We start from the raw sequence: 27,326 nt of genomic DNA, 5'->3' as shown, positions 1-27,326 counted from the left end.
GTAGGTGCATATGCAATTCTGTCAAATATGGACCTTCCTTGGGGCCAATTGATATTCACAAAAATTACATACACACAACCATTTATATTCCAAAATAAATTAATTTCCACATGAGAGGTCACTTTGGCGACATGTTACTTCAATTAATTCATCTTAAAATATAAATTAGCATACTAATATCTGAATTTTAAATTATACCAAAAAAATAATCCTTAAAAAAATAAAAAATTGAGTCAAAGTTTGATCAATGGTCAACAATCAAAGTCAACGGTCAACTATTGACCAGGTCGGGGTTGGACGTTTGCGTTAACCCGAACCGGATCCTAAACCATCACCAAAAAACCCTATTTTTTTTTTTGCTTCTTTTTTCATAGCCGCCTCTTTAATCCAATACACTGTTGCATGGCTCAATGGTCATTCCCTGCTCGGTCGGAAGCCGTCCGCAGTTATTTTAATAAAATAATAAAATAATAATTTTCTAATGCCCTTGTTAACTAGATGGTCCCGTTCACATTATAAATTAATTATTTAAAAAATTATAAATATAGTTTAATGATATTTTATTATATAAATTATGACTATATTGTTACTTTTTTCTTGAAATTTAAATATAATTAGATTTTATTTCTAATTTTCTTATTGGATTCAAAGTTCTACAGTTAAATTCTCAAATTATGATAATTTTAATTTATTTTTATTAATTTAATATATAATAGTGAATTAATTTATATTTAATTGATTAGATTGGTAAAATTTAATAAATTTTTAGTTGATTAATGTACGTTAATTTAATTGAAAATACACTCTATTTATCAATTAATTAATATTTTTTAATTAATAAATTTTACATATTTTACTATTAATTTATAAAGATTTTATTGTACTTCATGTTTTTTTTCAATTTATCGTTTTTGATAATATTGTACTTAATGTTTGAAAACAAAAAATGGGTGAAAAAGGGGAATTTGCAAAACTAAGTCGTGCAGACCCAAATATTTCTTATGGGCTAAGCTTTGAACTTGGACCAAAATCACGAAACATGACGGAAGCGCGGGCGTATTAGGGTTTGGGAAACACACCCACATATATACCAAAGCCATTTCTTTTTTCTCCCACTTTTCTTGGGTTTCTGGTTTAGTTGCTGAATACCTACCAGGGCTTTCGCCATGGGAAGAAGTAAGCACCCCTTCTCTCTTTCCTATTTCTTGTATCCTCTTCATGGATATTCAATGAACACTAATTGACGGATTCCGTATGTTATATGTTTGTTTTATTAATCTGAAATTTCTTCTTATTAATACTTTTGATTGATTGCTATAGCTATAAACCTTAAAAAATTTATTTGCATTTTTTAGATTGGTTTTTTTGCTTTTTCGTATTTAATTCTGGGATATCATGACTAGAGGCAGGTGTTGGTTCTTAAATAAAACTCATTTGGGTATCAATATCCGTATGTCATGTTATTGTTGCGTATCAAAACGGGGATTTAGGTTGTTTTTTGAGTTTTATGGGAGATTCACTAGTTTCAATGTTTAAAGGGGATTTTTTGTTATTACAGGACCTGCTAGGTGTTATCGCCAGATAAAAAATAAGCCGTATCCGAAATCACGCTTTTGTCGTGGTGTGCCTGATCCCAAGATCAGGATCTATGATGTTGGAATGAAGAAGAAAGGGGTTGATGAATTCCCTTTCTGTGTGCACTTGGTGTCTTGGGAAAAGGAGAACGTATCTAGTGAAGCTCTTGAGGCTGCTCGAATTGCTTGCAACAAATATATGGCCAAGTTTGCCGGGAAAGATGCTTTCCATTTGCGAGTCCGTGTTCACCCATTCCATGTCTTGCGTATCAACAAAATGCTTTCATGTGCTGGAGCTGATAGGCTTCAAACTGGTATGAGGGGTGCTTTCGGTAAACCACAGGGCACTTGTGCTAGAGTTGCCATTGGACAGGTCCTCCTGTCAGTTCGCTGCAAGGATAGCAATAGTCTTCATGCTCAAGAGGCTCTTCGTCGTGCAAAGTTCAAGTTTCCTGGTCGCCAAAAAATCATTGTCAGCAGAAAGTGGTATGTGGACTAATCTTATTTGTTAGGTTCCTGTAGATTTGTTTTTAATTGGTAGTTTATTTTGTTCAGCTTTTAACTAATCAAGGCAATCTATCTTGTAGTATTGTTTTACCACATCTCTCACTATATTTAGTTTGTGGTTTCCGCACCTCATCCGTTTTTCTTTCCTTTACGTTCAATCTACATTCAATTCTATTTTGTCATAGATCTCAGTACTTATAGATCTTATTTATCTCAGCCCACTTTGTGATGTTACAAATTTGCATCTTTTTAGTAATTAGTTCAAAAACTTTGACCTATGGATGTCCTTTTAATCAGTTTTTCGGATGCCATTGTTTTCATTCAATTACAGGGGTTTCACCAAGTTTAGCCGCAGTGATTATTTGAGGTTCAAGTCAGAGAACCGTATTGTGCCCGATGGTGTTAATGCAAAGGTTTGTCTTTCACTTTGTTGGTCCATGCTGTTGTGCCAATTTTAATTTAGTAATTATTGTGGTATTGCATATGAACTGTACCTTCACGGTAGATTGTAGGCGTGTTAGTTTTGGTCCTTTATTTTTTTCCTTCACTTGTCCTGTCACAAGATGAATGAACTTATTGACTCTAGCATTGGTTATTGCAGCTTCTTGGATGTCATGGACCCTTGGCGAGTCGCCAACCAGGAAGAGCTTTCTTACATGCCACAGCTTAGGATTTGTCGCCTGAGCACAACTTTTTGAGAGAATTTTCCAATTGTAGGCATTTAGTACTGTGTCAAGTACTTGTTGCAATGCTTATGTTATCTTTATTCCATTTTTTATCATACACTTGGATTTTTCACTTTTAAGTTTAAGCTAAGATTTCTGGCAATTGTAGTTTCTTTTGAACAAGTTTGAGAATACTGACATTTTGAAATGTTTTGTGCACATTACCTGATATTGATGGTATTCTGTTGTTTATGAGCAAATATTAATCGGGTAAAATGGCATGATCTATCCGATGCCACATGTACTGACTGAAAATTTACTCGAAATATTTGAGCCTTTTAGTTATATCCAGTTGGTTTGTTTTATCCCTAAAGCAGGATAGTTGGTATATCTGGTTTATGGTTAATCTGTCCTTAATTGGATTTTGATTATTTTAACGTCTTACCTAGGGATTTCTCCAAAATTATAGCATCAATAGTGGATTATTATGAACCATTTGATTTAAAATGAAACATCTTATCAGTTACTCGAGTTATAGATAATCCTTTAAATTTTAATTTAATTTAGAAATAACTGGTAGGTTCAAGAGACACAATTTTAAACACAAGTTTAGACACAATTTTATGACCATTGGATTAGAAATAATTGAGGGTTGAGATTAAATATGACATGCCTTTTTTAATTTTATAAATTAAATTTTGATTGCCCGTTCCTCTCTCTCATATAATGTATTTCCCCTTTTTCTTTTTAATTATTATGCATTCTTTCTCTTTTATAAACTTTTTGAGCTCGAAATATTTGTGCCTGTGGTATTTTTTTTTTGAATGAAAGTAATCATTTTATAAATCAAACAACACTGTTTAATACATTCAATATCTCGGCTGGAATGTGATCCAGCCAGACAGCTGAAGTATTTGCTACTATAGCAAGCTTTGCCAAGGAATGGGCACAAGTGTTACAGGTTCTTGGAATATGTCTGAACTTGACCTCTTTAAAGTCACGTCGTTTCTCCTGGATGTCTGAGATAACCCAACTTATACCTGTTCTACTGCCCTTGGTGTTGTTAAGTAAGTCCACCACTTCTTTGCAATCTGCCTCCATGATCAAAGCGGATAGAGAGAGTTCTTTTGCTACCTGCAAGCCCCACTCCATCGCTTCAGCTTCTGCAAAGCTCACTCCCTCCCTCAGTGGAACTTGCTTTGTGCCTACCGCCACTATCTTGCCACTTGGGTCTTTTATAACAGCTCTCAACCCTGCTACTTAGTCCCTGTTATTTATTACTGCATCCACATTAACCTTGAGGAAATTTCTAGGTGGGGGCTCCCACTTTTTCTGCACAATCCTTTTGACATTATGAATGTGAGATGCATCTGGTTTTCGAGCTCTATGGTATGCTTCTAGAAGTGATTCAGCCTTTGCTGCTAAGGCTCTTGGGTTTAACTTTTTTCTTTCGAAAATCCTTTTGTTTCTTGCAAACCATACTGCCCAACAGAAAGCTATTGCTTGCTCAGCCTCTGTTTTTCCCCAAGTGCTCCACACCTCATAGATGAATTCTAGAATATCATGATTCTAGGCATTTGGTATTTGGACTGAAGAAGTGGCATGATACCAGATTTTCCTTGCTGCTTTGCAATCCAAGAGTGCATGACTGACTGTCTCCACCTCCCTGTTGCACCCCTGGCATATTGGATCTTTCAAGCATTTCCTTTTCCAAAGATTTTCAGCCGTTGGCAATAAATTCCTAGCTGCCCTCCACATAAAAATTTTCATTTTTTCTGGTAACTCCACAAACCATACAACTTTCCATCTTTTAGAGTTTGATCCAGAGCTGCCAGGCTCATCAGGGGCTTTGAGTTTAAGGGCTATCTGATATCCGCTTCTTACTGAGTATTCTCCATGCTTGTCATAATGCCACAGCATCTCATCCACCTTCTGGCTTCTTGGAAGAGGAATTTTGATAATAGCCTCTGTATCTTCTTGCATAAAGTGTTGGTTCAGCTTTGCCACATTCTAGTTGTTTTCATCATCCATCAGCTCACCTACAGTTGTATTAATTGGCAAGGTTGGGGGGGAGATCGGTTTAAATGTGTCCGGTCTTGGTATCCAATTGTCTTTATACACCAAAATGTTACTGCCATTTCCAATATGCCACCGCGCTCCTTTTTGAATCACTTGCCGGCCCCATAAGATGCTTCTCCATATAAAAGATGGGTTGGAGCCAGGCTTTGCGTTTAAGAATGAGCAGCTTCTGAAGTATCTTGCCCGAAGAACTTTGGAAACCAGGGAGTTTGGGAATTGAATCAGCCGCCACCCTTGCTTTGCCACCATAGCTTGGTTAAAGCTTATGAAGTCTCGGAATCCCAATCCGCCTCTACTTTTTGCACAACTCAGTTTGTCCCATCGAGCCCAATGGATGCCCCGCTTGTCTTTTTTTGAACCCCACCAGAATTTTGCGATTTCACTCTGAATTTCCTCGCATAAGCCTTTAGGGAGCTTGAAGACACTCATGGCAAATGCAGGGACGGCTTGAGCAACAGCTTTTATAAGGATTTCTTTGCCTCCACTTGAAAACATTTTGTGCTGCCAATTATTAATCTTGCTTAAGACCTTTAGCTTGACTTCTCTAAAAAAGCTTGTCTTCTTCCTTCTTTTCATTGATGGGAGCCCTAAATATTTTTCATATTTGGAAACCACTTTGAGGTTGAAGATGTTTCTTATTGCTGCTTTCTGCTCCTCAGGAATATTGCCTCCAAAAAACATTGATGATTTATCAAAATTAAAGATTTGTCCCAACGCCTTTGCATATCTATCAAAAATTCCCTTCAGGTGCTTGCATTCAGTCACTGATGCAGCTGAGAAGACCAAGCTGTCATCCGCGAAAAGTAAATGGGATATTGTGACATCCTCCGCAAATCTTAGGCCGCTGATGCGTTTTTTCTTTTCTGCCTGTAACAACAAACTTGAGAAGACTTATGTACAGATGATGAACAAATATGGGGAGAGGAGACAGCCTTGCCTTAAGCCCCTCTCTGGATGAAAGAAACCTTTTGGGGTTCCATTAATGATTACTGAAAAAGAAACTGAAGTAATGCAGCCCATAATCAGTTCCAGCCACTTCCTTGAGAAACCAAGCTTCTTCATTGTTTGTTTCAGAAAAGACCATTCAACCCTATCATATGCTTTGCTGATGTCCAACTTTAATGCCACCAGCCCCTTCTTTTTTCCTTGACTATGTCTTATTTTATGGAGGCATTCATATCCAATAATCACATTATCAGAGATGAGTCTATTAGGTATAAATGCACTCTGAGTGGGGGAAATAATTTGCAAAAGGATTGGTTTTAGCCTATTTGCGATAGTCTTAGCTATTATCCTGTATATCACATTGCAAAGGCTAATTGGCCTAAACTCAGTAACCTTTTTTGGCTTGGCTGTTTTGGGGATTAAAGCAATAAATGTGTGGTTAAGGGCAGTTAAGTTACCTCCCTCGTTGAGGATGTGCATGCAAGTTCCTATCATGCTGCTCCGAACTGTCTGCCAATGCTTCTGGAAAAAAACAGCGGGCAAGCCGTCGGGGCCTGGAGCTTTAGTTGGGCTCATCTGATGCAAGGCTTCCACAATTTCTTCTTCAGTAAATGGCTCCTCCAGCTGGTGGTTCATACTTGTGGTCACCTTTGGACTAATTCCATCTAAAGCATCCTGAATTTGGCTGTGATTTGGACTGGATGTTGTGAATAGGTTCTAGAAATACTCACAAAATTCTTTCTGTACCTCCCCTTGGTCTTCCGTCCATTGCCTGTGAGAGTTTTCGATGCCCCAAATCTTATTTTTTCTCCTCCTTGCTGATGCCTTTGAGTGAAAATACTTGGTGTTTCTGTCACCTTCCTTTAACCATTCTGCTCTTGATCTCTGCCTCCAATAAATCTCCTCGTCCATCAACATGCCATTAATTTGATTTTCAATCCTTCTGATTTGATCTCCATCCATTCTCTGAGCACTGCCGTGCTTTGCATGATTGAGTTAGTTGATTAGCTGATCCTGCTTCTTTTTCCTATCCGCAAATTCAGTCTTACTCCAAATTTTAAGGTTGGCTAGAGTGTTTGTTGTAGCCTGTTGGAAATGCTTCACTGGATTTTCTTGAGCCCCTCTCCCCATGGAAGCCCATTCATTTCTCACAATGTTCTTACAAGCTTCATATGAGCTCCACATATCCTCGTAATGCTCTCTGTGGATTGATTTTTTGCCTTGACTCCGATCTTTTGTTCTCTCTCTAACTTCCATTAAGATTGGGCAGTGATCGGAGACCCAATTCACCAAATTCGTAGCTGCAATATCATGGAAATTTTCACTCCAGTCGTTGCTGCACAGAAACCTATCTAAGCGCTCCTCAATGAAGTGCTGGCCATACCTCATGTTTGACCACGTAAAAGGGTGCCCCCCTAAACCCCACATCGACTAGATTACAAGCCTGAACAGCCTCCCTGAACTTTACTACCATATCTATGTTTTTTTCCTTCCCCCCTGATTTTTCTTGTAAATTCAATATTTCGTTGAAATCACCGAAACAACACCAAGGGTAAGAGAATATACCTGCTAACCTCTTCAGCAAAGTCCAAGTGTGGTGTTTCTGGTTTGTTTCTGGGTGGCCATACACTCCGGTGCACCTCCATACCTTGCCATTTCCAGTTTTCACGAGTGCATCTATATGGTGTAAGCTGTAGGATTTTATCTCAACCTCAACATTCGATGTCCAAAATAAAGCTAGCCCTCCCCCTAATCCATTTCTGTCCACAGCAAAATGATTTTCGAAATTAAAGTGTTTATTTTCAAAGTTAACCTGCTTGGCCCTCATTTTTGTTTCACAGCAAAAGAAAATGTCTGGCCTATGCAGGTGGAGAATTTTTTTGATGGCTAATCTCGTTCGAGGCTTCCCCATACCTCAAACGTTCCAGCTTAGGAGCTTCATCTCTGCCGGCGGGGCTGGCCACCAGCTCCCACCGATTTGTTGTCTGCCATTTCCTCCAGTTCCATATCTGCATCATGCTCTTCGTCAACTAACTTTAGTTGGGTTTTTGCTCGGTGAAAGCTGAGAGCACAGCCACTGCTTGGCTGTTTTTGGGGACTAAGTCTTCTTTTCTTTTTATTTTCGGGACTGGGCGCTATTAATTCACAGTTGGGTCTTTTGGTGCACATAGGCCCTTTGACACTTATGGTGGAGGTCCTTTGGTTCCTGGCATGTAGTTTCCACTTTCTAGCTTTAGGTCTAATTTTTTCCTTGCTTGGCCCATTCACTACCTCATCCTCGTCTAATTTGGCTTCAGCAAAATTTTTCAGGTTGTCTTCTAAATTTGTTTCCCTCCAGTTTTCGTTTCTCGCCTGCATTTTCTTATTTCTGAAGTAGCTGTCATTGTCAATCACCTCCACTAGCATCTTACTTATGTCCTTTCCCCTACTCTGAGTCTCCACCTGCACTTTTTTCTGTCAGCTCTGGATCTATCATTGATGGCTCTTTGTCAGTTACTTGCCCCTAGTTTTTGCGTTTTGGGTTACCATCGTTTCCCTGTTCATTCTCTCCTTGGCTGTGGTTTAACCCCTGGTTGTTTATTGATATTGGCATTGGTGGGTTTTTTTGTGATTCTGGGTTGCTGACTGCAATGAAGCTTTCGTTAGCTTGGGCTTGCTCCCTATCACTCTTCTCATTCATTCTGTTTTGCTTCACCCTCTCTGCCTGTGATATTGCTCTCATCCATGCTCCGTAAGGAAGATCGTCTTTTGGCTGCCCTTTACACTTCAAACATTCTCTGAATTGGTGCCCAATGTGAGCACAGCAGAAGCAGAAGTCCGGCAATTTCTCATACAGAACGGGCATTGGAATTTTTACTTCACCTTCCTGTAGATAAACAACCTTTTTTAATGGATGTGTTATATTGATGGAAATTCGGGCTCGAGCAAATAGCCATATGCACTCCCGTTTCAACTTCCTCTACTTTCCCTAGCTTCTTCCCCAACTCCTGGATAGTCTCTCTATTCATGCACATGATAGGAATGTTATGTAGTTGAACCCAGAAAGATGAGTGCGCAAATGGTTGGTTTTTAATATCCCCTATGCCATCTGGTTCCGTAAGCACCAGTAATGCTCGATCGAAGTGTCATGGTCCCCCCATCAGCACTCTTTTCTTTTCCTCTTCTGAACCAAACTTAAACAAAAATTTGTTTTCCCCCATGCTTTCAATTTTAACCTCCTTTACTGTTCTCCAGGCATTTTGCATGGCCACTTTCAGCCTCTTTGTTCACTTTTCGCGTGAGTAAAACTTTTCCAACCAAGTAATTAGCAGCCTTTTTTCCCCCCTGGTCTTCATGCTTCCCATGAAAGTAACAATATCTTCCTCTTCTCCTTCTAGAGTTATTGCTTGGCATTTTCTAACCAGTTCCTCTGCATCCATCTTTAAAAAAAAAGAAATACCAACAATAATAGCACCTGCAAAACTATCTCCAACCTCTTTGAATGATCCGCAAAAATTTAAAGATAACAAAAGATGGAAGTAGCTGATAGTTAAAAGAAAAAATGAACAAGAAAAACGAAACACCCAATCAAGGGGTCGCCAAAAGATAAGCCATGACGGCTTCACACACCACTTTCATTCTAGTACTTTTTTCAGAGAAAAAAGTACTGTAGAAGAAAGGCAAAAACCACCTGGGTTGCTATTCGTGCCTGTGGTATTTAAAAGGCCTAAATACATTGAATTTCTTTGCAATACTTTGGCAAATGGGGGACACTGCTACCACGTCCAATGTCGTAGATTCCCATGTTCCACTTATCAGTAAATAACCCTATTTGTATTTGATCAGAATCATTGGTAAAGTATATGCAATTTCGTTTGCAGATAGACGAGGCCAATATTTCAATAGAAAAAGAAGAATTAAGACCAAGGAAGAGAGCTCTATTTCCCAAATCCTTAACCTTCGTCCATGTTTAATTCTTGAAGTCTAGCTCAAAAACTACAAACTCATGCTCTCTCTTTTTCACGACTAACTTTTTCACGATAAGGCCTAAATACATTGAATTTCTTTGTATTATTTTGGCTGCCGTAGAAACTGCATCATATCTCAGTATTGTAATTCACAAGTGCCTTATGCCTGGAAATTTCTTGTGTATAGTAAAAATTTTAAAAGGAAGGACCAAATTCAGCTGTTACAAAATAAAGTAGTTCATTTTTTACAAAATGATATTTTAATAATCAGACATACTCAATAAAAGAAAAAAAAAATTCCAAAGCACCAAGTGCAGAACCCAAAAAAAAAATGTATCTCATCAATAAAAGTGCTCCACTTCAAAATTTGACCATCAGCGAAGACGTTATCAACTTATTTTTACCTCCTTCATACGCCTACAAAAATTTCAAGATAAATTGTGTTAGCTAGTATATACCCAATAATAATGATTCAAAATAATAATTAATGCACAATTCATTCTATTTTTCTAAGGAATAAAAACGTGTTTTCTTAAAAAAAAAAAAGGACAAAAATATATATTTTTAACAAGATAAAACCATACATGCTCTAACAAACTACCTTCCTTCTACACTAACATTTTTCTATTACAATTAGCTAACAAACAGTGTTAGAAAAAAAAAAGTGATAAGAAATTGAACTCACACAATTTGCGCCCAGCATCACTATTCATAGCTTGATCCAATTTTGATTTCTCCTCAAGGCCTGCAATTTTGATGGAAACGGATTAACAACAACTAATAAGACAAGATGAAAAATTTGATAACGAAACAAAAAGAAAGGAATAAATAATTAGTACCTGGGTTATTTCACTCAATTTTCTTTCTTTTTGGATTCAAAGGACAAATTCGTTTATCATGTCCTGACTTGTCACGTAAGGCACAAAATCTTTTCTTCTTATTTTGGGATAACCCAATGCCACTTTTCAATCTGCCCTCTCTCTTTCTACCTTTAATTTGTGAAATATTAGGATCTAAAAGCAACATACCAGAGGATTGTGTATCAATAGTTCGATCATCTCTTTTTGGGGAGTCAATAGTTGTATGTTTAGTCAATAAAAATCATTACTGAGATTTCATAAGAATAAAATACTACTGAAAATAAAACGATTTATTAACGTTTTCTTTATTAGTCAATACAAAGATTCACTATAAAAGATAGCTTCAATTTTTGTTAATCAATCAAATTCCAAAATACCATATCAATTGTCTCATTTCCATCTTTTTTTTATCCATTTTTCGAAAGAATTCATTCATTATAGAAATCGAGCATTTGTGGTTACTAAAATGAATCTCATGAGTTTTATGTTTTTCATCAATTATAAGATAAATCATTATATATGAAGATTATTTTTTTTAACTTTTCACTCTATATAAGATGAAAATACAATTTGTCTATGAGTAATCAAATTTTTTTTAACAAGTGACTTATAAGAAAGAATTTATATGATGTAATTTTTATACCATTTATAAGTAAATAGTCTAATTAATTATATTTTGTAAGTATAAAGTGTTAAATAATCAGATTTTTGTGGCCTTTAATTGTTGTTTTTGTATTAGTTTCTTTTTCTTTCCAAGTTGTAAATCTCTCTCTCTCTCCTATTTAGCTGGTATGATTTCTTACTTTTTATCGAATTTAAATTATTTAACTAGTAAAGAGTTACCTACACAATAGACACTTTAATTTTTTATTTAATCTTATTTAATTATTGTAAACAGTAAAGTCCATCCAATGGGCTACATTAATGGCACCATTGATATTGGGATTTTTAAGCAGCATCATAAAGGAACCCTGTATTTAGGGAAAATTGAAAATGTTAAAAATTTATTGCAAGTGCAACTTGTTGCTTTTCTTTAATAGTGTGTTTACTTATGGATTGGAGAGTTGGAATTCGAAATGGAAATAGTTGATAGTGTTTACTTGTTAAAATAGAATGGAAAATGAAAATGAAATATTTTTTAAGATTAAGAAATTGAAGCTTGATTTTCATAGGGGTTGAGAATTAAGTTCCCACTAATTGTCATTTTACCTTATTTAAATTAAAAAAATTACAATTTTATTCTCATTAAAAATTATTATATTTTTATTTTATTGCTATTATTCTCGTTATTGCTATTGTTGTCAATAATAATAATAATATCAAGGGTAATTTATCGTCAGCCCCCAATTGTTTCGACATTTATCACCGCACACCCACATCTTTCGACCATGTGCATCGCGCCCCCATTTCCATCAATCTACCATTAACTAAACATAAAAGAAGGGTAAAATGATAATTTTGTATTATCAGCACGTGTTTGGTGTAATTAGATTAGGTTTCTTTATTATTGAAATTTTTCTGTAATCTGATGATGATTCAGTGTTTGATTTTCTTATTTCCCTTTGGAATCATGCTTTGTCTCTTATTTTGAAATTTATCGGTTTTACAATTTTGTTATGATAATGAAATTAAAAAAAATTGTTTCAATTCAATTTTAAAAAATATAAAAATGAATATCATTATAATAAATCTTTATTTCTTGATGTAAATTTTATAAGTTGTAAGGGATATTTTAGTATTTATATATTAATTCAATTCAAAACAAGGTAGTATGGTCTTTTAGGTTAATAGCAGTTGAATAGTTAGAATTAACCGATTTTTTTACGGAAATGAGGGCGCGGTGCACATGGTCGAAAGATGTGGGTGCACGGAGCTACTGTCGAAACAATTGGGGGCTGAAGATAAATTACCCTAATATCAATAATAATATTAATAGTAATAACAATGAATACAATATTAATAAAATAATCATTATTATTTTTATTATTATTACTATTGTTATTAACAATATTTTTTAAATAATAATGATCGCAATTATTAAATAAATAATAATAAAAATAATTAACTAAGGATATTTTAATAATTTAAATAATTAATTCCGATTCTTAGATAAACATATCAACGGGAATACTTGCTTTTTGCAATTTTTATAATTCAAGTATACAACTTATTTTGATTTTCATTCCTCATTCCCATTCTACCCCATTTCAATTCTAACTCATTTTAATTATTAATTGATTAATGCACCATCAGTGGATTTGATTTGTTGCCAACTATGAATTTTAATTTTTGGGTTGATTGCTAAGTTCTTATCTACATTTTAAGATATTTATTGATGCAGTATGAAAATGTTACAGAAAAAGCTGGTTGAATGTAAACTAATTTGAGAAATGATTATTAATTCAAAATCGGTTTGCGCAAAATGATGAGATTTTAAAAAAGATAATTGAACATCGGACAACTGAAGCGCTTGGCCAAATACCTTTTGTTAAATTTCCTCAAGAGCTAAAATCCCAATGCTTTGCTGATAAAAGAAAATGATGATTCAGCTGTTAAAAGTAGACAACTCCATTCATGCACACCATATGAAGATTCAGTAATAATTTATAATAATACAGATGGAGGAGAGTGCTTTACTTTGTAGATATGAAAAACAACAAAAGGAGCACAATCACAGGAGAAAGATCCAACTTCCCCCTTGTCTAATTTGTTTTCTTTCTAAATGACTTTGGGGTCTTCTGGGCACATTTATCCTTTTCTTCAACTGATACTACCTTTTCCTTTTTGGGTGCAGATCCAGACTCTTCTTCTGGTTCTGCAACCTTTGTTCCTCCACTCTCCATCATGTTTTGCCACTGGAGCTCTTGGGGACTTGATACTTCTTCATTCTCATGTTTACATTTTGGTTGGACGTCAAGCTCCATGCGTCTTGTTGTCTTTTTGGCTGTAGAAGTAAATCCATTGTCTATGGCATCTGCATCATGTTCTTGACTAGAAAGTGATGATGCCCTAATTACATATATCTGCAGTCGCACCAGAATTTATATGACTCTCTAATGTTAGAATAGTATGGTTAAACATAAACATTTTTATAAGCAGGGATGACCCATCAAGTTGGAGAGATCAAGACATCTTTTGTATATATCCTCAGATTATTTTTCAGTCATCCATGGCAGATTAGCCTTAGTAGAAAGGAATTATTAGCTGAATAGGAAAACCCTTTTTCTATTTCAGTAGCGTTATCTCATTGATCCTTAGGTAACTAGTGTTTAGATGAAGGATCCAAAAATGCGTCAAAACAGGATTTACTACAGAGATTGTGGTTTTGAATTAGCCAAAAAGTTAGTTTGTTCTATTCTTTTCCTTCATCTATTGTTCCAGCTATAGGTCCAAAGGAGAGTTTTAATGTCTCAATGTCAAAGTGGTATTACGAATTGACAATGGAAGATCAAGTGCAACAATGTAAGCACACTAAAATTTGATTGTTTGAAGAGCAACAACAAATCCTAGAAAGGATAAAAAAGCTAGGCCATTGTTTTCCTACAGATAAAGGGCCCAGGACTATGCAAGAGCCAGGGGAGAATTCCAATGCCCCAACCTGATAGAGCAGCAATTGCAGCTACCGAACATCAGGCTCCCACCTCTCCTGTACCAGTTGTGTTAAATGTTTAAAAAATCAAGAATGGAGAGGTTAGGCATGATAATAGTGGCAAGGGGTGTTTAGAGGTAGATATTTGAGCAATTTTCTCACTCTTACGAGAAGTTAGGCATGATAATAGTTGTAAGGGTGTTTTCAGGTGGACAATTGAGCAATTTTCTTACTCTTATGCTCTTTGTGCTTTGCAAGATCACCCAGCAACAAGAAATCAGTAGTAAACAAGAACATTAAACCCAACTTGAAAGATCCTTCAAGGTTAGATCTTGGCAGCGGCAAAACGGTTGGCCATTTTGTTAGCTGGTTGAAGACAATATCAAGTTGCACGACCAACTTATCACCAGCTATAGATTTTGCTATGGTATTTGAAGTAAATAGTGTGTCAGTTCTAAATAAATGGGTGTGGTATCAAAATTTAGAGAATGGTAGGAGAAAGGCTTGTGTTTTGCAGAGGTGAATCATGCCATGCTATGTCATCCTTCTGCCCATACTGTGTTTTCTGTCATGTCACTATGTGTCCCGGTATCAATGAAATGAAATTACCATTTTATCCCCTTGAAACTAAACACTGCCATGTTGTTTTTGGGTTGATCTTGTAAATAAAATGGCACGTTTCTTTTCAAAATTAAATTGCAGTACTAAGTTATGTTGTGTACTCATTTATTGGCTAATATCCTGTTGTGTCGGTTCAGGTCTCATGTTCAATAAACTTGGCTCAACCCAATCTGTTGATCATGCTTGTAGAGTGAAAATTTGTTCCACACTGAACAGTGTCAAGAGCAATGAAAAGCTAAACCAAACTTAATGGATATCTTATTGCTTAATATAAATTTGATTATTTTATAGAAAGATCTAAACTTTAGTTTACTTGTGCATCCCTAAATTCCCTAAGTCCAACCTGAAGGTTATAACTTAAAGATATAATGGATAGCCCAAGTCATTCAATCTATAGCAATTACAGAAGATAAAAAGAATAGAAAGAAGAAACACATGGTTTTATCTAAAAGTTTTGCTAAACATCTGAATAGAGTGGTAGCCTAATTTATCAATTCTACAACAAATTAAACTCAATACAATACACAAGTTTAACTACCTTGCATAATATCTTGATGAATTTAAAGAGTTTAATTTATCAGTTGTACAACAAATTAAACTCCATGCATGTACGAAGGCTTTTACTAAAACAGTAAAAGGTGGAATAAAAAAATCTGGAATGCTTTATGTTCCTATAAACTAGACAATCTCTGATAAAATATAACTTCTGCTAGGATATGACACAAAAACAATTGTAAATATAAGATAGTTAAACAGAAATTTGTATCTAAAGCGTCTGTTGCATACAAACTATGAATAAGAAGACAAATGCAAGAAAAAGAGTTTTAGAAAATGAACTGAGTTAGCCGCACAAAACAAAACCATTAGACCTCAGCTTACAAACAAAAATATAGCAAGTCAGGTTATATAAACTAAAATTTAGGAAATAATACCATAATGTCACATGCTTATATTTAAACTTGATGTGCTACATTGACTTCATTTATACTCCAAAGCAGCTTACAAATAAAAATCAGGTACAATAGCAAAAACAGAGCATTCAAGCTTATTTGGTTACTTGAAAATTATAAATATATAAACCGTACCTTAAACCTCTTTTGTTCAACCAATTCAAAAACCAAAGCATCACCATCATCCAACTTGTGATGTTATGCAAAAGCTCTCCACCCACCACTAAGCCCCTTTTTTGGCCCAATATAAACAGCCTCAAATTCCCTGCCATTTTCATCCTCTAGAACCATTTCTGTCACGGTTTTTGGAAGGTTTTGCTTGCAAAACTGATTAGGAAGCCCCTTGATTGAATGGAAAAGAATAACAAATGAATTAGTGAAATAAACCCAACTTATGCATTTTATTTTCAGCTAAATTGTTCATTTGAGCAAGTCAAACAAGGCTTACCAACCAAAAGCAACTATAAACATGAGACCTAACCATTGATTTAATAAAAGATGGATATCCAGATTGTAGGCTGCTTTGAAGTTGCTCCGCAGACTTCAACGCTCGAGCCCTTTCTTCGTAAGATGCCATTTTGACTTCTTCCAATGGCCTCGCAAGATAACTATATTATTTATATACCCATAGATTAGTCACTTAAATTAATAACTAAAATAGAAAACTGGTATTATTAACTCGACAAAAAGAAAATAAATCAATCAACCTCGCCCATGATGAAGAATTTGATCTTGACCTTTTCCGTAAAGGGGGAAGGTCTATGTCAAGCTGCAATGGAAGCAAAAAAAGAAATGATATCAATCTAGCAAGAACATATTGCAAAAGACCAACATCAACGGTATGTTATAAAACACTTTCAAATGCAAAGCATGTCCTAGTAAGATTGTTGTTTGATGAAAGAACTTACATCATCACGATAGGAAACGACAGAGTTACGAGCACGAGAAGAGCGCCTTGGTTCTACTATGCTAATAACACTCTCTGATTTGAATTTTGGAAGATGTCGCTGAAATTGTACAATTTTTAGTTCAACAATTAAATAATTAATAATTCGTTAGAAAAACAAAGATTGGAACAATACCTGGGCCTGTGGGGATTTTTTGACAGATTTTGAAAGCTGTGACAAAGTTTTCGAGATCTTTTCAATACCCAATTCCTGCAATTCAATGCAGTTTTGTCCATTCTTATTATTATTGTCAAGCTCAAGCATTCAAAACCAGAAAATTAAAAAGAAAAAAGAAAAAAGAAAGAAAACAAGCAACCGCACAAGACCTGTAATCTCTGACTGTTTTCTTCTAGTCTTTTCTTACGAGCCTCTTCGTAAGTGTTGGTCTTCGCCATATTTGAAGTTAATGTTCTCAGTCACCACACTGTTCGTCTCTTTCGGTTTTGAAATTCAAATGTCTTTTGCATCGTAGTAGGCGCCCAAATTCCTATTTTTCAAAATAATAATAAAGCTGCTAACTTGGGTTAAAGCCAACGAACAATAATTATTTATTTAAATGAATTTTTCATACACGATTTCGTCCCAGGAGGCATAATAATATTGTCCTGAGCGTTTAAGGGGGCATGTTTCATTGTTGTATTAGTGCTTAATTGGTTTAGTTTATCGAATGATTATAGATGTTTGTTTAACTCTATAATTTATTTTTTAATTTTTTATTGTTATTTAGTTGTTTTCTCAATAAAATTTTTAAGGCTTAAATAAGTTATTTTACTTTTATTAAGGCTCCATTTAGTATAATTTTTTAAATAAAATTTATTTAAGTAAAATTTTTATTAGTAGAATTTTTATAATTAAACTTTTATTAAAAAAATTGATTATTTGGTTGCTGATGAGAATTTCTATTAAAAATTATAAAATCATTTTAATAGACAAATATTGTAAAAGTTATGTTATAAATGGAAGACATAAAAATTATTAAATAAGTAAATAATATTTTAAATATTTTAATATTTAAAAAAAAATTTAACCTCTATTCTCAAAAACACAAAATTTGAGCTTTTGTTAGAAGAGGTAAAATAGTTTATTTAATCATCGAAAATTTTACTTTAAAAAAGCAAACAAATAATAACCAAAATTTTGAAAAGAGTTTATGAAATTAAATAAGTACTTATGACTATTAAATAAGACAACCAAGCATACACTAATAAAAACTCAAATTTTAGCTTTTTAAAAATAAAAGTTGGAGAATTTTTTAAAAAGTTCAATTGTCTAAAATTTTCATTGTTTAATTTACATTTTTATTTCATTCTTTGTATAACATAACTTTAAAAATTTATCAACTATAGTAATTTTATTTTTTTGAAGGATATTAAATTTATTTAATAATTTTTAATAAAAATTCTCATTGACAGCAAAACAATTAAAATATTTTTTTTAAGAAAAAAACTCTACTTCATTAAACTCTGTTTGAAAAATTATATCAAATAGAACTTAGTAGAAAAAATGAGATTAGATATTACATTTTTATTATCTGTTTGGTTTACCTGCATGTTTGGGGCATATTAGGATGGTATACAATTTTCGATGGGTTTTAGTTGGAAAGTCCCGAATTATGGCAAAAACTTATATCACGGCCTCTCTTCGATCAATCATTTCACATGTCTCATGCTAATTAAGAGACAAGTAATATTATGGACCTCAATAATTTTGATTTTCAACTAACATGAGATTTGGATGATAAAATATTAATTTTATTAATTATAAAATTCATTATCTAATAAATAAATGAACAGTAACCTTAGGAGAGACGGTCTTGTTCTTGTAAACCATTTTGCTAAGGATCCATAAAGTGCCAAGTTCAAAGAGGTCTACACTCACGGGCTTCCTCAAGTGTTTGTTGGGCCTGATCACCCTTGTGTTGCGACTTTGGATGGCATCTTGTGAAGCTAATTGTGTGGAAATAGAGTGTGCCCACTGAATAATGGAGAATCGGGTATAAGAGGGTATTACGTGGTTTACTTACTAAATTTCTAAGCAATTTAAGGCTAGTTTGACAATGCTGGGGCTAGTTTGATAATATTGTAAGCTTTTAAAATAATTATTGTTAGTTATGCTATAGAAACAATGAGCGATAAAGAGAATTAGTTTAGTGTTTAGTAAATTTTTATTTTTTAAGGAAGAGAATATTTGTTGTCGACATAACTAATTTAGTTAGCTCAAAAGGGAGTTCAGTCACTTTCATATTCGGATTCAACGATTGTTGAGTGAAAGAAGTCAATAGCCAACCAGGGCTTGAGAGATGCAAGAAATAACGCCCTAGCTCAACTGGAGACCAAGACTTCTTACAACTCGCACTAATAGCGACATTAAGTGGACAAAGATTTATGGAAAAGACAGCCAAGCCAGCCCATCCCCCCAGCCGCCTAACAATTCATGCTCCTAGCTCGATCGGAGGTCTGCCCTACCGATCCTCGTATACATAAAGAGGATGGGCAGAGCTTTTGATATTTTTTTTTTGTTGTCAAAGAATTGAACAATGGGTTTCTCATGTAATAAAAGAGTTAAACAATGAAAACATATGGTGAGTGCCTGATCCAAAAGTTATGAGTTTTGAAAACAAGTATATGTGTTTGATTAAACTTTTATAAGAAAATAAATAACTAAATTAGATATAATGTAGAATTAAATTTACTTATAAATATAAAAATATGTACACACAATATTTTTTATTGTGTATTTATAATAATTTTAACTAAAAAATAAAAAATATACTCTATTGATTTTAGTTATTTTATTTTGTTATCGTAAAATAATTGATAATTAAAAAATCAACTATAATTTTCATCAAATAAAATTGTTATTGTATAGTGAAAGTATAACAAGGTATTCCTCCACAAAAAATATAAAAAAATGTAATAAGCTAAAAAATCTCAAAAAGAAAACAAATAATAAATTGTCATGTAATACCACTTTGTCATTGTAGTTTTAACAATATTATTTCTTAAAATCCATTTCTCATTCTTTTGCTTCATTTGTTAATATGTTTTCTTCTTGACTTTCTAGTTCATTGATATCTTTCCTATCTCTTCATTGGTGTAAAATTTATTTTTGACTGAATTTTTCCATCCTAATTTAGTGAAATGAGTCCAAGGGCGATGTACTTCCTTTACCTCTACGATGCACAAGTTTTACAAAAGTAGTTTCATTGTCCTAAATAGTTTTACCTAGTGATACATTATTAGTTTCAATTTCAGTTAGAGATGGCCAACGAGTCGGGCTGGCAAATAGGAAGGCTCATGCGTGCTCTTATTCGTGCCCGTGCCATGCCGGGCCCACCATGTGCTTCGTGCCATATCGTGGGCCATGTCATGCCTAAGACAAAAGTACAAAAACTTTTTTTTTTGTTTAATTTTTTTAAGAGGACATACCATACTTTTTTCAAACTTAGTAGGTCTATATTCCTTTAGTCAAATTCAATAGAATCAAAAATTCAAAACTTAAGTCCATATTCAATAATAATCAACTAATAATAGTAAGAGAATATTAATTACTAAACTGGACCCTATTGTATTAGAATTCCTTTTTAATACTTAACAACAACAACAATAACAACAACAATAATAATGAATTTTTCTTAAGGATTAATTTAATTGTTAACTTAAACTTACATAGAGTCATATATTATGTCCATAATAACACTAATACATATTTATAAAACCATGATATTTATAATTTATTTATTAAAATCATAATATCAATTATTCATTTAATAAATTATAAATATAAATCAATTAGAGTTTTTTTGGGAAATTAAGAATTAAATGAGTTTAAAAAACTTGTGCGAATTAAAAACATAAATTAAAAATATTCAATTTCAAGTTATTTGTAAAATCATAAAATTTTAAATTCATTTTCATTAAAAAGTGAGTCATGCTTATTGCGAGCCTTTCACGTGCCATGCTTTAGCCAATCTCTAATTATGCTATGCTTTTAAAGATTGCATGCCTAAAATTCTAATCTCAGCCTAGTCTATGTGTATGTTGTGTCGTGCCATGTGTCCCACCAAAATGTGCTCGTGTCATGCTGTGCTCTACGGACATGTGTTGTGCCCGTGCTGTGCCACATGCCGCCTAACCCGTTGGTCATCTCTAGTTTAAGTTTGATTGATAATTTTCTTATTTTTGCCCATCTACATTATTGTAAGTATATTTCAACACAAACATTACTTTAAAAATTATGACGAACAAAAAGGAAAATGAAAGGCAGACATAATACATGGTAAAAAAGTGACATACAATATTCAATAATATTATTGAAAAGTATTAATAGATGGCCTAAAACTAACAATAAAAAACACCCATAGCCCATATACATGAAACTATTGATTTGCGCATGGAATTTTTAGAAATAAACGAAAGTTAATTAAAGGGTAACGAAACACATATGTTTGATGGTGATATTGCTTCTATGGTGGTCGCAAGAGAGTGTTGGTAAATCATATCTTAGAAAAATAAATTTTCTATTTAATAAAATCAGCGAAAGCCAAGAACTTTTTCTTTATTATTTATACATGTATAGGACTGGAGAAGTACGTTAATTTCGTAGTGAAGAACTGTCGAAGAAGCTTACAATCTCTTCTGTTATCCTCAATAGTCTCCCTCACATGAGTAGGCGTGTAAAGAATGTTACTTTTGTGCTGGAGATGAAAACCTTAGAATTGTGTCTTTTTTCTTTTTCAAGAAAAACTTATAAGAAAAATATTTTCTCTCTTCTACTTTCCTCTCTATTATATAAGCACTTACTAGAGTCAAGTTTGACCATGAATTGAGTTAACATTGGGACTACAGACTCATGGGCTTTCTACATCCAACTTAATATTAAAAGCCTAAACATCTCATCACATGTCAAAATTACCAAGTTAACTCCAGGCTATTTCACTAAAACCCAAATTGTACTTTAGTAACCCATGTAATTAAATAAAAGCTCAATTAAGTAAAACTCCTTTTAATTAATTTTAGCCTTCGTCTTTGACTAATAATAACCACTTAATAAACCCTCTATCTAATGCTCATAATTAAAGATAGGCTCATGATGAATGTTGTGCCTTTGTAAATCACATATTTACCCTTGATTTACTATTTATTCAAATGATCACTTTCAATATATTTATATTTGTAAATAAATTTACAAATAAATATTATTATTCAATAAATAATTTACGAAATAAATTGTGGCCACATATTTAAATGATCAAGTTACCACAAGAAATTTAAATAAGCATCATTAGTATAGATTCTATCTTGTAAGTATATGTTCCCATGATCAATGAAATTACATTTCTAAGCTATCAAGGTTTTCGACCATTTATGTGTATCTCACTCCGGGATAACTCAAAAGATATAATATATGAATGCAAGTTCATTATCCATTCAGGACTAAGGTTGATTAAGCTTATTAAAGCTTATGTAAATTATGATCAATGAAATTTGTTAAACTAGATAATAATTCAGTAATTCACTATAGTCTAGTTTAATATGCATATCACATATACATATGTTAATTCTACTTGAAATCTCAACTTCAGTAATCAAGATAAAATAACTCACAATAGAAGTAGAATAGTTTCAGCCTTATATAATGAAATGCCCATTCATTAATAGTTGTGAATAATCTTTTATTTATAGGGAAAAAGACAAGCACACCCCCAACATTTAGACAAAGGGACAAGAACCCCCCTAACGTTTCAAAAAAGACATTTACATCCTCATTCATTAATGAAAACAGTTACTTTTAATGGAAATAGTAATTTTAATATATAATTACTGTTATACCCTTCTAGCACATAAAAAAATAATTGTTAATTGTCCAATTTATCCATATATTGTTAATAAAATTATAAATATACTCTCATAGCCAAATTCCTCTATTAAAATTTTTATCAAATTCTCTCTTCAAGCCAAATAAATTTAATCAATTACTCAAAAATAAAAATAAAGAAAATTAGTTATTAATACCATAAGAATAACAATTCTCTACATGTTAATCATTTACACTTGTATAATCAATAAAATAAAAAAAAGGCTGGTTACAATAATAATTACAAAAATCTTATCTTAATTGTATTAAATAACTTATCCAATAGGCATAAAAATTGATAATGGATTAAATTTATTTGGCTTGAAGAGAGAATTTGACAAAAATTTAAATAGAGGAATTGGGCAATGAGGGTATATTTGTAATTTTATTCACAATATATAGACAAATTAGACAATTAACAAGTATTTTTTTATGTGCTAGAAGGGTATAACGGTAATTATATGTTAAAATTACTATTTCCGTTAAAAGTAATTGTTTTCGTTAGTGAATGTGGGTGCAAATGTCTTTTTTGAAACGTTAGGAGGGTTTTTGTCTTTTTGTCTAAACGTTGAGGGTGTGTTTGTCATTTTCTCTTATTTATCAAAGACATGTGATTTATATCTCTAGTATTGGCATCACATGCCTAATACATAAATCAGATACTTTATAAATAAGGGCTAATAAAGTAATAATGTATGCTCAAGTAAATAATGAATAAATTTTATGAAATTAAAAAATTGTTATCTTATTGCATACTTTTGGGGCACAAAATAATAATAATAGTGTGTTTATTTCCCGGATTGGAAATGGGTTGGAATCGGAATGAGTTGGAATCGGAATGGAAAACAGGAATCAGAATAAGTTGTTTACTCAAGCTGTTGGAATCGGAATCGAAATGAATTTCATTCCCATTAATGTGTTTACTTTATGCTGGAATCAGAATGAACTGTTTCAAATTACTAAAATACCCCTTGTTGCTTATAATGATAAAATAAATTAATAAAATTAATAAATTAATATAATATTATTATAAGGATAATAATAATAATAATAAAATTAATAAAATATTATTATTCATAATAAAACATTAATTATAAAAAATAATAATTTATAGTAATATATTATTGGTCTTTGTTAAAAATTAATAATAATTATTAATTTTTTATTGTTAATAAAAATAATATTAAACTAATAATAATAACAACAGTTATAATATTTTTTATTGATATATACTACTATTATTAATTATATATTTTTATTATTGATTTATTATAATTAATAATGAATCATAATAATATTATTATTATTGTTGTTGTTGTTGTTGTTATTATTTATTAATTAATTAATTTTATTATTATTATTACAAAATTTGTGTGATCCAAAATCAACAAATGGCAACGAACGGAATCAAAACCAACGAACGGGCGGTAATGGTGACTGGAAGCTTTCGGTCGGCGGTGAACGGGCGGGAAAGTCGAGACCAACGAACGGAATCAAAACCGGCAACGACAGAGCCCACACCCACGACGAGACCAACAAACACGAGCTGGCAATTTAAGATCCAACGACAAACCAGCTGCGACGACGATCTCAGAACCAACGGCAACGACGTGTGATCTCAGAACCGACGGCTGGCGATTCAGCTTCGAAGAGGAGAACACGGGTCACGGCTCACGGGTTCAAGGGATTTTGCTTTTTTTTTTTTAATTTTCGGTATTTATATTTTTTACTTAAATGACGGTAGTTTAGGAATATTTGAATCGGAGTGGGGGTAAAATGGGAAGTCCCGGGAATGGGAGATTGATTCCCACCTCCCCCCATGGGAATCAATCTCCCATTCCCCATTTCCAAATAGTTATGGGCCCCACTAATTTGATTCTGATTCCTGCTTCATTTTTGCGAAGTAAACGTGTCAATCATTCTGATTCCCCAATCCGGGAAGAAAACGCACTGTAAGTGTAATGGAGATAACTTTTGATGGAATGAAAAATATGAAGAAGAAATAGGGTAAATGAATGCGTGAATTATAAAAAAATTATAATAAAAATTTAATGCAATAATGATTTTGTTTCTAATTTGAATAGGATAATTTTGGATTTAGGTAATAACTGTAAGGATATTTTTGAAATTGTGTTAAATAATAAAACTGATTCTCAAAATTATATTTGAAAAGTTAATCCTTCCTTCTTTGAGAAGGATTGATTTTAATAGAAGTGGCTTTTAATTTCTATATCAAAGACTAAAATTAACTTTTAAATTTACAAAGTCATTTTTTAGCCTTAAAAGCAATGCCAAACGGGCCATAGGGGTGGGCAAAATACCCGACCTGATCCGATCCGATCCGACCCAAAACATTTCGGATTCGGATCAGATCAGGTTGTAAAAGAAACCCGATCGGATGAAAATGGTGAAACCCGATCGGGTTGCTTTAAAAAAAAAATCTAAATCTAAACACACACGTCACACACAAACAACATATTTACATTTCACAATACATACACAATACACACAAACACAAGTCAAACACAAGTCGGGCACACACACATAAACGATTGCAACTACACACAAAGGGCACACACACACACAAAGGATTACAAACACACACAAATAACACATTAACAACAGCACACGCAGCACGGCAGCGGCAACAGCCCACATACACGGCCACTCACCCACCACCCACAGCCTCCCTCGCTCGCAGCCCACTGCCGATAGCCAACCCCCAGCCTCCCCTAAATAAATGAAACACAAACACACACACAATCAAAGCTAACGCCAACTGAAGCCGAGATCCAATGCCAAACGCAGTAACTGCCAAGATTCGACGCCAACCGAGGCCAATCTACTGCTACGAAGTACCCAATCTGCCGATCTACTGCTACGAAGTACCAGATATGTTGCGCCACCTCCATATCTCTAATCCTCCACTATCACCCAATCCGATTCAGGGTCTATTCAAACCCGACAACACCCATTCGAAGCTTTGAGCCTTTGACAGTGATGCTATAGATGTATATTATATATTATGTGTGAAAGATTAATGTTTAATTGGTATTTGGTGGTTGTTAATAATAGGTAATTATGTATTGTTGAATTGTACCCGACCCGAGTAGACCCGAATAATCCAAATTGATTCAAATCTAACCCGAACCGCATCTAACCCACATCCGATCTGATACGAACTCAACTCAAACTTATAACCCAATCCGAATTATCGGGTTAGGTTATAAGTTCGGGTTGAGTTTGGATGAATTTTCATCCAACCCGATCAACCCAATTTGCCCACCCCTAACGGGCCATTTACCGTTGTATTACTAGAATTGGCACAACATATTATTCAAGTGACCATAGCGTTGTGTCAGGCAAAGCTTTATATGGGTAATTTTTAAAAACCTCCCCTGAGGTTTGGGCTTGTTGCAATTAGATGACGAGAATCCGTTTATTTGTAAAAAAACCCCCTACGTTTTTGCTCTGTTTGGTTGCCGTTTGGGTTGTTGTGGGCATTGTTGACATTTCGCAATAAAACAAATCTTTTGGCAACTTTCGTTGCCTTGAGAACAGTAGCTAGTCATTTTCAATTACTAATATTCTGACACAAATAAAAACCAAACTTGCAAAAAGAAGTTTGGTTTCGTTTCAAACAATGCATCTCTTTGCTATCGTTTTTTTTAATAATCTTAAAAACTAAAAACAAAAAACGAAAGCAAAAACAAATATGACCACCACCATCATCATATAAAATCCTGGATACAAAGACGATTTCTGATCATCACAGAGGATTACCGAATTGATGAGCAGCAGCTTACAGTGGCAACGAGCAGCAGTACAAACCACAAGCACGAACCACTAGTCCATGATGTATCGCAGTGAGTTTCGCCGGCGACCCATAAGCACGAACATCTATGTCGAAGCGAATCAGAGGTGAGTTGTTTGAAAACACGCTCTTATCTACTTTTTATTTGTAGATAACTCAAAAAGATATTGTGATTTATATACATGGCTTAGGTACAATTAGAATTGAAATTAGAAAAATTTGGCTCTGTAATGGCAGTAAAACAAGGCAAAATTTGTTTGATTTATATATAACATTTGCTGCATATGGTCGTGGACTTACAATGGTTAAGCCTTAGAGTTTACAGCTTATAGGAGAATTGGCTTTTGGTTTAATGTTAGTGGAAGGAATAATAAGAGCCAAGCTATTTGACACTGGACACTTGATTAATGTAAGAAATTCTACTTAAAACTGAACCGTCTGCACTTAACTGATCATAACGTACTGTAGATAGCTCCAAATTTAGATTAATAAAATTCATTGGAAAGCTAACAGAAATATCTTTCCAATGATGTATGGCTCGAAAATTAATTCGATCTCATGCAGTACAGTTTAATTCCCAAAGATTACCCTTCTGCACAGAAATTCTGCTCACTTGATTAATGTAAGAAATTCTTCTCAAAACTGAACAGTCTGCACTTAATTGATCATAGCTTACCGTAGATAGCTCAAAATTTAGATTAGTAAAATTCATTGGAAAGCTAACAGAAATATCTTTCCAATGATGTATGGCTCGAAAATTAATTCGATCTCATGCAGTACAGTTTAATTCCCAAAGATGCCCCTTCTGCACATAAATTCTGCTCACTTGATTAATGTAAGAAATTCTTCTCAAAACTGAACAGTCTGCACTTAACTGATCATAACTTACTGTAGATAGCTCCAAATTTAGATTAGTAAAATTCATTGGAAAGCTAACAAAAATATATTTTCAATGATGTATGGCTCGAAAAT

The 27,326-nt window shown here is 33.6% G+C and overlaps 3 protein-coding genes across 3 annotated transcripts; 1 reads left to right on the top strand and 2 right to left on the bottom strand.

The window, feature by feature from the left end:
- Positions 1-988: 988 nt before the first annotated feature.
- On the top strand, positions 989-3,072 carry LOC18040468 (60S ribosomal protein L10). Its single transcript, XM_006431980.2, has 4 exons — positions 989-1,176; positions 1,559-2,060; positions 2,413-2,494; positions 2,683-3,072. Exons 1-4 carry the CDS (start codon positions 1,167-1,169, stop codon positions 2,749-2,751), a joined length of 663 nt encoding a protein of 220 aa, XP_006432043.1. The 5' UTR covers positions 989-1,166; the 3' UTR covers positions 2,752-3,072.
- Positions 3,073-3,592: 520 nt separating this feature from the next.
- LOC112097962 lies at positions 3,593-6,733 on the bottom strand. Its single transcript, XM_024183556.1, has 6 exons — positions 6,543-6,733; positions 5,816-6,455; positions 4,868-5,692; positions 4,400-4,756; positions 4,028-4,315; positions 3,593-3,880 (listed from the first exon to the last, which is right to left on the bottom strand). The coding sequence occupies exons 1-6, from the start codon at positions 6,731-6,733 to the stop codon at positions 3,593-3,595; spliced, it is 2,589 nt and encodes an 862-aa protein (XP_024039324.1).
- A 6,395-nt stretch (positions 6,734-13,128) lies between these two features.
- LOC18040467 (putative B3 domain-containing protein At5g58280) lies at positions 13,129-17,189 on the bottom strand. The gene is made up of 7 exons (XM_006431979.2): positions 17,011-17,189; positions 16,820-16,894; positions 16,646-16,744; positions 16,445-16,506; positions 16,186-16,345; positions 15,873-16,079; positions 13,129-13,600 (listed from the first exon to the last, which is right to left on the bottom strand). The coding sequence occupies exons 1-6, from the start codon at positions 17,077-17,079 to the stop codon at positions 15,936-15,938; spliced, it is 609 nt and encodes a 202-aa protein (XP_006432042.2). The 5' UTR covers positions 17,080-17,189; the 3' UTR covers positions 13,129-13,600; positions 15,873-15,935.
- Positions 17,190-27,326: the final 10,137 nt, after the last annotated feature.

This window comes from Citrus clementina, unplaced genomic scaffold (genome assembly GCF_000493195.1).
Source record: "Citrus clementina cultivar Clemenules unplaced genomic scaffold, Citrus_clementina_v1.0 scaffold_5, whole genome shotgun sequence".
In the NCBI taxonomy this organism is placed as follows: Eukaryota; Viridiplantae; Streptophyta; class Magnoliopsida; order Sapindales; family Rutaceae; genus Citrus; species Citrus x clementina.
The sequence above is the reverse complement of the archived record's forward strand: the minus strand, read 5'-3'. Positions and strand labels throughout refer to the sequence as shown.

Bases quoted from the DNA above. Each gene is read 5' to 3' on its own strand.
- LOC18040468 (XM_006431980.2), top strand. The intron at 2,061-2,412 runs GTATGTGGACTA...ATTCAATTACAG, and splicing joins ATCATTGTCAGCAGAAAGTG to GGGTTTCACCAAGTTTAGCC. The intron at 2,495-2,682 runs GTTTGTCTTTCA...TGGTTATTGCAG, and splicing joins CCGATGGTGTTAATGCAAAG to CTTCTTGGATGTCATGGACC.
- LOC112097962 (XM_024183556.1), bottom strand. From the start codon at position 6,733: ATGGATGGAGATCAAATCAGAAGGATTGAAAATCAAATTAATGGCATG. The intron at 5,693-5,815 runs GTAATCATTAAT...TTGTTGTTACAG, and splicing joins TTACTTCAGTTTCTTTTTCA to GCAGAAAAGAAAAAACGCAT. The intron at 4,757-4,867 runs GTGTATAAAGAC...GAAAACAACTAG, and splicing joins GAAATGGCAGTAACATTTTG to AATGTGGCAAAGCTGAACCA.
- LOC18040467 (XM_006431979.2), bottom strand. From the start codon at position 17,079: ATGGCGAAGACCAACACTTACGAAGAGGCTCGTAAGAAAAGACTAGAA. The intron at 16,895-17,010 runs GTCTTGTGCGGT...ATTGAATTGCAG, and splicing joins AAAACAGTCAGAGATTACAG to GAATTGGGTATTGAAAAGAT. The intron at 16,745-16,819 runs GTATTGTTCCAA...GTACAATTTCAG, and splicing joins AAAAATCCCCACAGGCCCAG to CGACATCTTCCAAAATTCAA.